The sequence below is a fragment of the Rousettus aegyptiacus genome, unplaced genomic scaffold (genome assembly GCF_014176215.1).
Source record: "Rousettus aegyptiacus isolate mRouAeg1 unplaced genomic scaffold, mRouAeg1.p scaffold_m13_p_8, whole genome shotgun sequence".
Taxonomy (NCBI): Eukaryota; Metazoa; Chordata; class Mammalia; order Chiroptera; family Pteropodidae; genus Rousettus; species Rousettus aegyptiacus.
Genome location: NW_023416311.1, coordinates 108,495,394 through 108,511,111, shown reverse-complemented (window position 1 = coordinate 108,511,111; position 15,718 = coordinate 108,495,394). Strand labels below are relative to the sequence as shown.

General features: G+C 45.5%; 1 protein-coding gene across 1 annotated transcript in view; it reads right to left on the bottom strand.

Moving 5' to 3' along the window:
- Positions 1-15,718, bottom strand: part of SEMA5A (semaphorin 5A) — a 384,915-nt gene that overhangs the window by 55,435 nt on the left and 313,762 nt on the right. The window contains exon 13 of the mRNA XM_016164969.2: positions 3,853-3,970. Within this exon, the coding sequence (XP_016020455.2) occupies positions 3,853-3,970 (118 nt within the window). The remainder of the gene's footprint in view (positions 1-3,852; positions 3,971-15,718) is intronic.

Sequence of the window (15,718 nt, the reverse complement as noted above, 5' to 3'; positions counted from 1 at the left end):
GCTGGAGTGCTGTGTGGCCTCTGGTAGGACAGGTGAATAGAAGCAATCTTCATGTATTGGCCCTGAGTCCTAGTCCTTTAATCTATAAGATGAAAGCAACGACATTTGAGGGCCATCAAAAACCTTAAATGAGACAATCCTTTGAAAATTGCCTGACATGGCACTGAGCGTACGGTCTAGACACACAATTAACCTTAATTTCCTTTTCCTTATTTTACAGTAGACTTCTTTTTTAAAATCGACTCTATGTAACGCTTGTTATGTAAGATAATGTACATAAAAATATTTAGTCTGAGAACTGATACATAGTAAATGCTCAGTGAATGCCATGATTATCCCAGAATCTCATCCCCATTTTTAAAGCCCCGTGCAAAGCAACAGGAAACAATGTAGGGCCAATAATTGTGCTTGATTTGCCAAAAATATCTATAGTAGATTACATTACAAAATTTATAGACTCATAGGTGCTTATTTGGTGTATGCAGATTGCTAGTTATTAAAAGGTATATTTTGGAAACAGGGACTCAGCGTATGACGTGATAAGCTGGGAATCGTGTGCCCACAAAGGATGGGGACAGCATTCGTGCATACATAAGGCCCAGGTAGGTTCGGGATTATACTGTCCTTCTTAAGCAACGTGACAAGTCACGTAGGACACGCTTATTATTGGAACTGCTCTGGATATGTCGATCTAGATCTTGCTCAGCACCTCAGATCTCTGAAACTGAGAACAATGTTTGCAGTTACATACAGAGAAACAAACAGGACATTAATCAATGTGTCAGTCTACTACCGCCCTGTCTCCTGCACCCAGAAATCCATGAGCATCTTAAACAGGCACCTTTCGGCGGGAAATAGGTCTCGAGCTGCCGAGTGTCCAGGAAGCTTCTGGGGGTCCCATCACCTGTCTGAACTCCCCGGAGGGCTAAGGATCTAAGCCGCAGATGGCAGCCTCTGCACGGGGGGCGACCGACTTCGGGGAACTCAGCCGTGCTACACCGTTCGTCCCAGGTGTGTGAAGCTTTACGGGGTAGAGCCCCACAGGAGAGTCTGACGCCGCCTGGGCACACTCGGCATCCCTCACACCCGGCTGAGCAGCACGTAACGGGACTCTGCTCACTCTCCTACTGGGATGCAGGGCGCCTCTGTCTCCTTCAAAAATCCCTCCCCTTATACAGCTTAACTTCCTTTGGATGAAGATATGTAGGTAAAGAAAGAAAAGCATTCAGCTGATTACAAGGTATTTATGTATAATATGCATTATATATACATATATACATACATATGTGTATACATATGTGTATGTGTACACATATGTATATATTTGACGTCTCCGAAATCCATTGGCATCTTGCAATCCATGGCAACATTGTTTCTTATAAAACTCAAGTATACTTCATGACATATCAGATATGATGAAATATGGTAGATTTGGCCAACAAAATTAAGCTTTTCTCCATTTCAGTCCAAAAAAAAAGGATATAAAGTAAATTACATTTTTTAATAGCCTTTAAAAATATCTCTCTCAAGACTGCTCTATATAAATGCTAATAATTTTCATCTAGTTCATTTATTTCTAAGATTTTTGTAGAAAAGGATGTATAATTAACATAGTAGTTGGGTAATAGGGGCTTTTCCGTTTTCCACATGGTAGCCTGCCTATATCATAGAAGTGTAGGTTTTATTTCCTGTGCTTTGCGCTAAGTGGCATAATTGATTCTCTGTTGTTGGGTGCTTTCCATATTGGTAACTTATTAAAAGTGCATCTTGACATATGACATGATATATAAGTGAGAGCGCAGGGGTGGTTTTATATAATGAAATCGCCTTGCACCAGAAAAGCAAAAAAACCCTTGTCACGTGTATTTCACAGACAGTGAGTCGGAGACCACGTCTCGCTATATGTTTAAAGCGGAGTCTGTGGAGGGACAGTGAGGGACAGTTCCAACACCAGGGCAGGTCGACACCACCCTCGGACCTTCGTGGGTTGTAACTGTAACTGTCCTCCCGGAAGCAGTGACAATGTCAGCGACGACCCTCTGATCACTTCTTACATACTAGCTCCTCTCTGTTTTTTGACTGTAGAAATGCACTAGATACATATCTGTTACAAACCTAGCAGGCGAGTGCATCTTTCCCATGATTCAATTAAGCATGTCTCAGACATCCACTGAAACAGGGGTCCCCAACCCCTGGGCTGCAGACCGGTCCCGGTAGGTGGCCTGTTAGGAACCTGGGGCCGCACAGCAGGAGGCGAGCAGCGGGCCAGCGAGCAAAGCTCCATCTGCATTTGCAGCCGCTCCCCAGCGCCAGCATCACCGCCTCAGCTCCGCCTCAGACCCTCAGGTGTTCGATTCTCATAGGAGCACCGGTCCCTGGTGCCAAAAGGGTTGGGGACCGCCACACTAAAACCACCATGGGTCCTAGACCAGTGGCTCCTCACGTAAGAAGAACTGCTATTGTGTTCTTCTGCCCTTCGGATCACTAAAAAGTCAAAGTCGGACACCTACAAGATGTGCCGAGTCTTCTAAAGCAGGTGTCTGTCCACAAGAACTGCACCGCAGAGGTAGCATGTGGCTTTCTCCAGCCGCAGAGAATTTAAGGTGAGCACCTTTGTGCTTTCAGAGTGTCGCAGAGACATGGGACGGGCCTCGGAAGAAAAACACTGGCATTTTTAGAATCGACTTCAAGAGACACTGCAGAAAGGTTTGCTCCCCAAACGAGAGAGCTGAAGCTAAATAACCCCGAGTTGTAGCCGCGAACCCCCTTGCAAAGCTTCGCTCAGAGTCTGCTGAGGTTATATGCACACCTTTGCTGTGAAAGGCCTTGATCATGTGCCGACATCTGGGGAAAGACCCTGGTTTCAACAGCCCGGGCCCTCCTAATGTCACGAGGCCTGGCTTCCCCGCTTACAAACGGAAGGGCGAGCTGTGTGAACTCGGGGTTTCGATACTGGGAGCAGCAGGCGCCTCGGCAGGAAGCAGACTGACGGTTCCCACGCCTCGAGCATTTCGGCATCGAAGACACAGCGTGGATTTCAGATCTCGGGCTGTGTCACGTCCCCTCTCAACCCCTGTCTTGCAGAAACATTCGCGACCAGACTCACGGTTATGCCGCCGCGAGGTGACTTAACAAACTTACGAACTTGCGGGAGCTGAGAGCTGCCGCCCACATTCTCTGGGACGGAAAAGAGAATGTGAGAGTGGTCGAGGAGGGTGCTGAAGACAAAGGGAAGAACGACAAGCCGGCTCCCGCAGGGGAGCACCCGAACGGAGAAACGGGCAGAGAGAAATGAGGGGCCTATCTGTCGTCTTGGATCAGGGAGTCTGACTCTAAATGCAAGCGAGTTTCTCCTCATTCTGCAGAAGTCGCCGCGGGAGGGTGCATTAGGCCTTCCTCCCTCCCCGACCTTGCAATGACCCTGAGCAGGATCCACAAGACTGTACCACGTGGAGTTCAAGGGTAACGCCTATTTGCCTTTTTAAAAGCTCTGCTTATCTCAGCTTCTGGAATTATAGTTCTCTGGGGAGATGGATGGGTGTGGATGTTCCTATTTTATCCTTGCTAGGAATGGTAAAAGAGTCCACATCAAACTCCGGAGAAAAAAATTCAAGAGCAAAATAGAGATATTACACTCCGTTTTCTCTGCTAAACAGACCCAGAGCTCATGCCTGCGTCCAGGTGACTCTTCTCCAAGCTAAGAGCTGCCTGCGCTGAGTGCGCACAGACCGGGTGAGCAGGGGAGGGTGGACCGTGACCACGCGTGGACGCCGTTCCCACGCGGGGCGTGACCGCCGGGCAGCGGGGTTCCCGGGACGGCGCGCTCTGCGGCCCCAGGACGCGGCCACTTACCGGGCAGGCGGAGATGGTCTGCTCCCACTGGGTCATGCTCAGGCTCTCCTCCAGGCTCGTGCACTTCTTCATCGCCACGTCCCAGCCGCAGTACGGGTCCTGGGCCCCGATGCAGGCGCTGGAAAGAAGCACCGGAGGGTCAGCAGAGAGGCGGCGGGCCCTGCCAGGTGCGCGCCAGGCGGGCGCACGCCGAGGCGAGCCCCGCCCCCGCGAGCCGGCGTGGGAACCAGCCGCGGACACGACATCTCGGCCTGCGCGCGGGAGAGCACGGCTCTTTGCACACACCAGCAAGGACCCGATTAAAATGAAATAACTGTCACTGAAATAGCTACATTTTTTTTTTCTAAGGTAGAGGGCAGGTGACTACATGGCTGCCTGGTGTCACGGTACAGCGAAGGTCAGCATTTTGCGATACTCTACAATACTGGTGGTCGCCACCACCGCCACCATCATCGCTGTCGCCCCTTAAACACAGGCATTATTGTCAAACGCCTATTGTGATATACTAGATTATATCATTGAGGCGAAAACAACGTTTACAGGGAGGCATTATTATTGTTATTAGCGCTTCATCATCATCATAATCATATTGTCGTTGCTATCGACACCTTAATAATAGATATTACCTGTTGAACACCTACTGCAGTATATCAAATTACTCTATCACTTAGACACCTAAAAAGCTCTGATGAGGGAGGTATTATTTTTATTTTATTGATGAAATCACAAAGAAATAACATGTATGAAATTGGCTCAAGTGCAAGCAAATACGCCCAAAACGTAGTTAAAATTTGAACGTAGTTAGTTCAAATTTAAAAAAAAATTAAGGAAGTCTTCTTTTTGAGTATCATGGCTTAAAAATGCATTAAAAATTTCAATTTAATAGTAGCTTCATCTAGCTCTGTCTATAGCCTCCAACGTGGACTATCAGAAGTACTGCAGCAGGTGGGAATTTCGTTTCAGCTTTGTCTCAGTGAAGGGGTTTGTACGCGATGGGCGTTACTAGATGTTACAAGTGCAGCCGAAGGCAGATGTGGGGGGTGGGTGGGTGGAGAAGCAGACAGAGATCGCAGTGATGAGCCAAAATGATGCAGGTCACCCCACCGGCGAGCAGGGCGTTGAACCCCTGGGAATCCTGGGAATTCTCTCCCGGGAGGGGCCCTGGGGAGGAGGCAGGGAAGCAGGAAGTGGAGGTGAGGGAAGGCAGGTGAGGGCAGCCCCAAGTCTTCGTGGCTCCCCAGGGTTGGGAGGGAGAGTAAGTTATGTTACCAAATAATCCAGCACGGGGCCAGCAAGGTGGTATGAACGATAATGCTGTTAATGTTAATAATGTGAAATAATGCTAATGAACACATCGAATACGTTAACCGCGTGTAAAGCATTGCTCTAAGACCTTGACCTCTCTTCGCGCCTTGAAACCTCTTAGAACCGTACATATAGCACCTCAAATAGCTACTACATTTATTCTCACTTAGAAATGAAGAAACTGAAGCAGAGAAAGAAGCCCCGCAGCTGCAGAAGACATGTCTAAAGACAATAAATCAAGCGAGAGAGGTAAAAAATTATTAAGTTACTATGCAGTTATGACTTATTAACCACCCCAAAAGTTCAAATACAAGTGGTTAAAATTGGCGCTTCTCTCGGCAGAATTGGGCCAAAGGAGGAAGGGGAGTAAAACGATTACCTATCACCGCCACCTCATTATAACTTTTTGACAAGCGACCACGCACACGTTAAAAGGTAAACAGAGGCACGATCAAGTTCCCGAGGGTCTATTTTGCTCAGCCGATTCGACAGGGCAGCGCCAAGTCCAAAGAGGTCACGAGGCTCCACCCACAGGAGTGGGGGCGGGTGTCACGGGAGCCTGGAAGGGCGGTGCAGAGGTGGTGTGGTTGACAGGGGCTGATGCGCTCGGCCTCGGCCTCGTTTGGGACAGTGGTTAGTGGGCCGTGTGTGACAGGGTCGTGTCATTTTCTCGGGCTCCGATGCACTGACTTTGGCTTACACAGGCATTGCAGCCACCTCAGTCACACGGCCTCCGTTCAATGACACATACGCTTTCATGCAAAACAGACAGACGAACAAAGAAAACGGTTATAAAGAGTAAATAAAGTAAAAGCCTTCCTTCTCCAGAAGTAGGGACTGTTCACACTTCCCATATTTATAAAGTAAAATCACAAAAAGGGGAAAATTCCTCCAACTCCCTAACTCCGCCCTGGACCGCCCCTGGCAAAGTTGTGCAGAGAACCGAAACAATGTCACTGGTTACACGGAACATTTTACGCTGTTTTAGATGAAAAACTGCTGTCAAAACACCTCTTCCTCTGACTACGCTGACGGTTTTGCATATTCTTAACTTATCCCTTAAAATATTAAAACTTCTCTACTAACATGTCTATTCATTAAAAACACCAATTTTATATAAATATGTTTTCCTCACTCAAAACATTTCAAAACATGGGCAAAATTCTGATGAGCTTTACCTTTTTTCTAAATTATACTTTAAGAAAAACTTATTATTTTTGGAAGGTGAGTCTTTGAAAGAGCCCATAAGGAAAATCACGCACTCCTGTTAGTGAAGGCATTGTGAAAGTGGGTTTTCTTTATTCCACTTTGGAAATATTTTTCTTTGTACGATGAAACTTTTAAATATTTTTTTCTTGATTCAGTTAACAACCTTACGTTATTCTCATGTGATGTATTGCCCTGGTACTTGAGAGTTTGTGAATTCTGAGAACATTTGGGGAGGGGATCATTTTATGAACTATATAGATGTCTAACCAACATACTGTATACTCGAACTAATTAAAATAAATAAATTAAAGAAAAAAACAAAAGACAGAAAGCATTTTGGTCAAAACCCGAAGATATAATTTAAACACTCATTTATCAAAGTACATCATAAAGCTAGATGCACAGTTAGAGAGAAGCCTTACTTCTAAAAGAAGGATAAACTATTTCCCTTTTTACAAGGCTACATTACTATCAATCGAAACTCTTCCTTTACATTAGAAATTGGTGGTTATGTTTTTCTAATTTAAGTAATAGGAAAAATAGGTATATTATTAAAATCTTTTTATTCCATTTCTGGAAAATCAAAGCTAATTACTGAATATGATCCCTTTGCACGTTAGAGTGTCTAAGTGAGAATAATGGTATCTGGCTTGTTACTGTCATACTAATTGTCATTATATCCGTTTACTTTTGATATTAGGAATTTTTGCCACATAAAAAACGTGAATTCATTAAACACGGGCTGTTAAAAGCGTTCAATCATTTGCCATAAATGAACTAGACTTGGAAGGTGTTGGATGTACTGTGGCAAACCGAACAGTCACTGTATCCAAAGAACTCACTTTTTAGAAAAGGAAAGAAACATCAAACAGTTACACCGATAAATATCGATGACCAGTTGCAAAGGAAAAGCCAGACGGGGGAACCCCATTCCGATGGACGGGTAAAGGGTCACGGAGCACCTGGGCCTGGCATTGAAACTGGGACCAGGGAGATGAGAGAAGCCATCCATCCACTGGCGGCGGCGTCTCACAGACCCGGGACAGGCCGGCGGCCCCATCAGCACGGGGAACCTGCTCGGGCGGAAGGGGACTCAGTGGGAAGAAACGAACGAATGGAGGCTTTGGGAGAAGCTTGAGAAGAACCTCGGAGCCTGGAGCGCTCAGACTTGTGGTTTCCTTGTAAGTGTGGCAAACTTCAAAGTGCTTTCCAGATACTGTCCAAAGCACATAGCACATATCAGTGTTTATTTCTACTATCATTATAATGGTAGTGGGATAGATCGATTTCTCTTTCACAAATGAACCTTGCCTGAATTCCTGACAATCCGAGGTGTCATATACCTACCCGCGATGTTAGCATGTACTCAGAATCTGCTTTTAAGAACTGCATTAAAAACATTATCTTACTAGAAATAAGGTGGAAAAGTAATGAGACCTTCCTGAGGAATATATGCTAAGACATCCACCAATCCTTCAATTGGTAAATCCAACTGAAATACGTATTTGCTTCAGCTCCCTCCGCACGGAAAACTGGGATGCTAACGCTTGCCTCAAAGGACTGTTTGGAGGATTAAATTATGTTATGTAGGATGGACCTAGAGGTAATTATGCTGAGTGAAATAAGTCAGACAGAGAAAGATACATACCATGTGATTTCACTTACTTGTGGAATCTAAGGAACCAAAAGAACAAACTAATCAAAAACAGACTCACCAATTCAGAGGACAATCTGGTGAAGGACAGAGGGGAGGGGAGTTGGGGGTCTGGGAGAATGGGGTAAAGGGGTAAGAAGAACAGATTAGTAGTTGATAGATGGTCACGGGGATGGGGAGCATGGCGCAGGGAATGCATTGGCTAGAAGAGTCAGCGGAGAGAGAGCAATTAGGGCGATCATTTTATAAACTACATAAATGTCTAACTGTATACTTGAAACTAATAAAATTTAAAAAATTTAATTATATTATGTAGTAAATATGAAAAGGTTTATGTGCATATAGTTATTCTAATTAACCTCTAAACACCACAAATTATGTTATCAATTTCTAGGATGCATGAAAACATTCCATACCAAAAATACTAAATCTGTGAGTGCCATGGGTGATGTGGGACACCATTAAGTGGTGCGAAGTATTTCAACGACGCGTTTAGAGGAAGCCACAACGACTTTGAGTACCGCGTGTGCACGGCACACTGCCCTGCGATGAAGACACGGAGGCCAGGAATGGACTTGCAGTCCGGTTCGGGAGGAAGAACACACTCATGCCTAGTGCCTGACAACAATAACTAGCAAGTGTCAAGTTCAGGTGATTGGTGCTACAGGACCCGGAGCAGAGAGCGGTGGGCCAGGAGAGTTCCAGGAAGAGGCACATTTAGGTTGGCCTTTGAAGGAAGCTGAGGTTTAGCTGAATGAGAAGTTGCACATCCCTAGTCAAGATGGCCCCAGGAAGGATGTCCTGGCGTTGTGTCCACACAGGATGGTCCGAGCAGAGCAGCTTGGCTGGACCGAGGCTTCTTTCATGCTGCAGAGAAGTTAATCGATGGGAAAAAAAGTTGGGGTTTTGCTAAAGAGAGGGAAATTTGGCTGTGGTGTATAGGATGTGTCGGATAGCAAAATCTACTAGCAAAGATTAAGAAAAACTAAAACGCAACACAATTATAATAGGATTTTTTTAAAGTTAGGACATATGCCAAGTTAACAAAGATATAATTACTAATAAGACTACATGTTTATACTAATTATATATAACTTGCTAAAGGAATTTAATAATAATTCATGCTCTATATTATGATTTGTAGATGAAATTAATGAACTGGTATTTCGATCAGACACTAACTTTTAACTTATTAAAAACTATTCACTATTGGCTTATCATTAAGGACATCAATTAAATATGATGAGGATTTTTCATATTTCAGTTTTCTTTTAATATTAAATTAAATGATTGACCTGTACTGCCAGTAACACCAAGCGAATGGGTTTTAGTTAAAAATCTTATTAGGTGGATAATGAGTTTTAAGTTTTCCTGAAAAATCTGTTTTAACACTGAACAAAATTGATAGAAATTTTACATCACAGGACGAGGAGGCACATCTCGCCACTCATATTCAATATGGTATTACAAGTCCTAGCCGGAGCTATCAGGCACGGGAAAGAAATAAAAGGCGTCTGGATGGGGAATGAAGAAGTCGAATTGTCACTTTTTGCAGATAACACGATTCTTTATATAGAAAACTCTAAGGACTCCACCAAAAACTATTAGAAACAATGAACGAATATAGTAAAGTTGCAGGATACAAAATCAACGCATAAAAAATCTATTCTATTCTTATCTATTAACTATAAAATATCAGAAAAAGAAACAAAGAAAAAAATGCCTTTTGCGATTGCAACAAAGGGAATAAAATACCTTGCAGTAAACTTAACAAAAGATATGGTCATAGACACTGAAAACTATAAGATATTAGTAAAAGACATTGAAGAAGACACAAAGAAATGGAAAGATATTTTATGTTCATAGATTGGAAGAATCAATATGGTCAAAATGACCACATTCCCCTAAGCAATATGTAGATTCAATGCAATCCCCATCAAAACACCAACAGCATTTTTTAAAGAAATGAAACAAAAAATCATGAGATTTGTATGGAATCACAAAAGACCCCGAAAAGCCAAAGCAATCCGGAGAAAAAGGAACCAAACTGGAGGTATCACGCTGCCCGACTTCAAATTATACTACAAAGTGACAATAATCAAAACAGCCCTGTACGAGCGGAAAAACAGACACGAAGACCAATGAGACCGAATTGAGAGCCCAGAAAGAAACCCGCATATATACGGGCAAATAATTTTCGACAAAGGAGTCAAAAACACAATGGAGAAGAGAGAGCCTCTTCAATAAGTGGTGCTGGGGAAATTGGAAAGCCACCTGCGAAAGAATGAAACTAGACTGCTATCTGCCACTGCACACCAAAATTCTCTCAAAATAGATCACAGATCAAAACAGAAGCTCTAAAACAATAAATCGCATGTAAGAAAACATAGGTACTAAACTCACGGACCTTGGTTTTAGAGAGAATTTTATGAATTTGAGCTCAAAGGCAAGGGGGGTAAAAGCAAAAATAAACGAACAGGTGATACCAAACTTAAAAGCTTCTGCACAGCAAGAGAAATCATCGACAAAACAAAGAGGCAGCCAACCAAATGGGAGAAGATATTTGCAAACACGACCTCCGATAATGGGCTAACATCCAAAATATATAAATAACTCATGCAGCTCAACAACGAAAATGCAAATAATCCAATTAAGAAATGGGCGGAGGACCTGAACAGACACTTCTCCCAAGAAGACACACAAATGGTCAACAGACATAGGAAAAAGATGCTCAATTTCGTTAACTGTTAAGGAAGTGCAAAACAAAACCACGATGAGAGACCACCTCACACCTGTTAGAAAGGCTGTCATCAACGGGACACGTAGTAAGTGGGAAAAAGGGACCCTCGTACGCTGCCGGTGGGAATGTGAGTTGGTACGGCCACCATGGGAAATGGTATGTACATTCCTCAGAAGATTAAAAATAGAATTACCGTACGACCCAGCGATCCCTCTCCTGGGTATCTACCCCCCAAATTTGAAAACATTGATCTGTAAAGATATATGCACCTCTGTGTTCATGGCAGCATTAGTCACAGTGTCCAAGACATGGAACCAACTGAAGTGCCCTTTGATAGATGGCTGGACAAAGAAGATGTGTACGTATATCCAATAGCATATCGTTCAGCCATAAGAAGAGATAAAATAATGCTGCTTGTGACAACATGGATAGATCTTGAGATTATCGTGCTGAGTGAAATCAGTCAGAGAAAAAGCCGAGAACCATACGATTTCACTCATATGTGGGATATAAAACTGAAAGCAAAGAATGAACAAGACAAACAAAAACTCATAGACACAGAGAACAGTTTACTGGCTACCAGAGGGAAGGGGGGAAGGGGATAGATAAAGGGTAAAGGGGACAAAATAATATGGTGACAGAAAGAGATGTGACTTTGGGTGGTGAACAAACAATGCAATATACATATGACGTATTATTGAATTATACACTTGAAACCTATATAATTTTATTAACCAATGTAATATAAACAAACAAACAAACATATAAATTTTACAAGTGAAGAATTTCAGAAAAATGAATAGTAAAAACAAATAGCGAAAAGGGTAGAGGGCATTTGAAATAAGCAAAACAGAAGTGTTTCTGGAATCTGCTAACTGCAATAAGCAATTTATTGTTTCTGACATGATACAGACAGTCCCGTTTCACCCGCTCATCACGCACAGAATCTGGAACTGTTCATCTTGGCCTTCCCATGGGCCTCAGTTCTCCTGAACTTTTCTCTAGAAAAACACAAAATCCTCCTGGAAAGATCAAGTCTGCCCCCAGGATGAAGCTCTCCAAGGAAGGCAGCCTCCGCTGTGGCCAGGGCTGTACTCAGGGACCAAAACCAGGACCAAGGGGCACAGGGAGCATCGGTGGCAAGAGGGAAAGAAAGGAATCACTCGTCACCTCACTCGGAGAAAAGCTCGCTCTTTTGGTATCTACGTTGTCTGTGTGTGAAACAGAGGTAAGTAGAGGCACCTCCACATCCCACTCTCCCAGTCGCCTCTCCTCCCTGGCCAATCAAGAACAGAAATGAAGATGCGACCACTCCTTTGTCCGTCTCGTGCTTCTTCGAGGAAAGAAAGCTCTTCCATGAAAGGGGGTTTAATGGGCAGACTCAGAAGTCACAGGAGAGTCTGAAGGGTCGACGGTTACATCCGAGCAAGGCACAACTTCTCAAGAAATATGTCTTAGTTTTTATATACAACCTAAGAGGACAATAAGTCCAGAGAAAAAGAGTATATTATTCTGACTCCTTATAATTCACACAGCATGACAGTTTGCCCGAGACTGAGTAGATAAGGCTGAGGCCAAGAGATGCTCATCACGGGCAAAGAGCACTTGCCCACCTGAGCAGAACCCTTCGGGCAAGTGTGGCGTCGGCCTTGAGTGTGGATTTGCTGGTGCCCTCCCCGACCTGGCGGTGGCAGCAAAGGTGAGCCCTTGCATCTCACGCCTGGCCCTGCCCAGCCTCCATCAGCACCTGATCTCAGCCCCTCTTGCACGGGTAGAGTGACACCTGCTCACCAGACACAGGGGATGCTGAACGTCCACTGACAGATTCTCCCGCCAGTCGGACGGGGCATCTGACATCTCTCAGCTACACACACGGAATGCGGTCGTGATAGAATCTCACAAACTGCCAGGACATTCGCTTGCCCAGACAGACCAGAGCCAATTAAACGATTAAATGCAGAGCAGAAACTGGCCCGATGGCCATGGGCTCTGTGCCTCGCAGAGGACGTGGAGCTGCTCAAAGGCAGAAAAGCAGGTTCTCGACAGGCCTGTCCGCATCCGGGGGGGTCCAGAGGCAAGGCGAAGCGCGTCCGGGCAGAGAAGGCAGCGCGTGTAGGAGAGCCGCTCACCTTTCAATCTCTTCGTTCGTGTGTGTCGTGTTCGGTTTTGACTTCCACGTGGAACAGGAAAAATTCGAAGTCGTGTGGTCCACGCAGTGATCAGGGACTGAGTGATGAACATTCCCCTAGGGACTATTTTTAGTTCAACTGCTTGTCCTTAGAAAAAAAAAATTCTCCACATCGTAACAGTAATATAATTATGTCAAAGTATTTCACCGAAGAAAGAAAAGAAAAAAAATGGACTCAAACCTTGCCTGCAGGGGGCGGGAGTGGGCATTGCAGGGCAGCCTTAGGCCTCATCCTATAAGATGCTTTTACTGTCTACTCAAATCAAACACATGTTTACAGCACCACCAAAGGTGCATTTACCGTGACGCTGAGGAAGCTTTGCTTCCTGAGTTTTTACGTCTTTACCTCACGAGGCCCTGGAAGGCCCTGTGATTGGCCCACGTTGTTTCGTATTTATAACCTGGCATTCTCTTCCCTAGTGAGACCCTCCCACGCGGCGTAAGCTTCAGGCCCCACGACACCTAAATTTTACCCTGATTATTACTGTTACGTGACTTATGCTTCTTAATTTACTAGTCAGGTTCATGCATGTTCATGTTCTAACGTCTACACGGTCTGCCTGGGCCTTTTCCACTCTGGCCAGGACCCGGGGTTGCCGACCTGTGACTTTGCCGGAAAACCCCGTGCTCCAGCCCGAGCCCGCCGAGCCTCCTCTTCCAATGTGCTCTTCAAAGCCATGATTAGCATGTTGGTGAAACAGCTTTGCCTTTTGCCTCTACTATTTTTTTCCCAACAGTTGTAATGAGGACACACACGTCTTCCTTTGTTCAGTTTCTACCATGTCACACAGATGTCTTCATAGTCGTCATTCGATGGCTTCGGAGTAACCGGCTGGGGGAATCGTCCCTCGAATAAGTATGTCATCCCTTGGTGATTAAGTCCCTTACTGTCGGAAATTTAAGGCTGGGGCACTGCTTGTGATTCAGATATAACTTAGAAGGTAATTGGATGTCAGGCTCAGAAATTAGGTCCTACCGGAGTTTGGGATCAGACTGTAATGATAAATCGATTGTGGGGATAAAGTCTCAGGCAACTCCCAGGCCCTTTGGCGCGAGTCCACTACCGATATTCGGGGTATCTTATTTATGCCGGAATTTCTCATTAGAGTCTGAGCCCCATGACGACGGGGTCAGGGCTGCCTCATCCGCCATCTCCCTCTCGGGGCCTGGCCTGGCCTGGCGCTTGGCACGTATTAAGTTCAATAAATATATTGAGAATGAATCAAACCCAGTCTTTAGAGGCTCTTGCAAAGCCAATGCAAACAAAAGCCCAGGACACCGAGATTTGGAAAATATTAAATTCATTTCGAAGGGAGACTAGTTAGCTGGCAAACTGGGTACCTGTCAAAATGTCTTTCCGACTGTGATGTGATTCATCGCAGAATGGGCATCGGGGGGATCCAGCAATCTCTCTCTAGAAGTCGTGTGTTTCTCCCGTCAGTCAGAGGCTGTCCTTAGAGGACAGTTAATTAACGAAAGTGCCAGCCAATTAACTCCACCTTTTAAAACTTCGCCCTCTCAAGCAAGAAATGTCCTAATTTCCACACCGATTTTCTTAACGGGGTGTTGATATCTTTAGCTGAATGACGCTAGTCCGGGCTAATGACAGGGAGGCTGACTAGAGCCCGTTCACAAACACAGCCTTCGTCTTTTCCCTAATGGATTTGTTTTTCCCTCCATTTTTGTAAAGCAAAATTTAAAAGGCTCGTCTCAGGATTCTTCCAGTTCCCCACCCGACTCGTTTGTATAAGGAAGCGAAAACGGAACAGAGCGAACACATAGGGCCCAAAGTTTTCGCTCCTTCGGCTCATGTTTTATCTCGCCGCACTTTTTTGTACGGGGAATTTCACTGTATCGCAAGAACTGAGGTGTTTCTTTGTTTTGTTCTGTTTTAGGTTATAAAGTAAAATAGCAGAGCAGGAAGAGGCAGGGTGTCTGTTTATTAATTCAGAAATGTTTACTGAGCTGGTCAGGGCCGGGCCCCACGCCCGAGGCTGCGGAGGCCCTGGGAGCGGGGTGCCTGGGGGCCGAGTGGGGCCCGTGAGTACGCGGCCCTCGGAATTCTCTTTTCTCCTCTGTGGCTGATGATCTTCGGAGACTCTCTGACTCAGATCCACCCGTCACCTATAAAGAGTTCACTCTACGGCCTGATAGGTTTACTTATCTCATAACTGTGGGGGGTGTCGAGTAAAAAAAAAAACAGAGTGTGCGAGTTAAGTATCTGTAGAGTAGAAAACACCACGTCATTCAGAAAATATCAGGGCGCAGGGTTGATGTGGGTCATTTCAGAATAATGCCTGCAATCGCGCGCCTGACTGTGTGACTCAGGACCTATGACGGCGGAAGGCACACGCTCCTTCGCAGGGCATGTGTGGTGGCGGCGAGCGACGGCCCCGCCGCCCGGGGTTCAGCCGAAACACAGCACGGGGCGACGCTCTGCCCGGGCACCCTGGTGACTCTCGCGTCCCCGCACACGGCAAGGCTCAGCCGCGGCCGACCTAAGCTTGGCGGAAGGCCCCGTGGCCCTCCAGAATGAGGCTCGCGGCCCGCCCCACCCCACGGGGGACAGCGGCAGGCCGAGCGGCTCCGCGGCAACGCGGCGCCCTGGTCCTTACGCGGTTACTTCATCATCTGGCCCCTCTTGTCTAGGTGTGATGTCATTCTGTGGGAAAAGGGGCCCAGGACAGGAGCAGCCGACACCTTCTCTGCTCCTGCTTTTTTGTCCTCGGAAGGAATAAACTGACGTAAACGTGGACTGCACTCCTTGGCC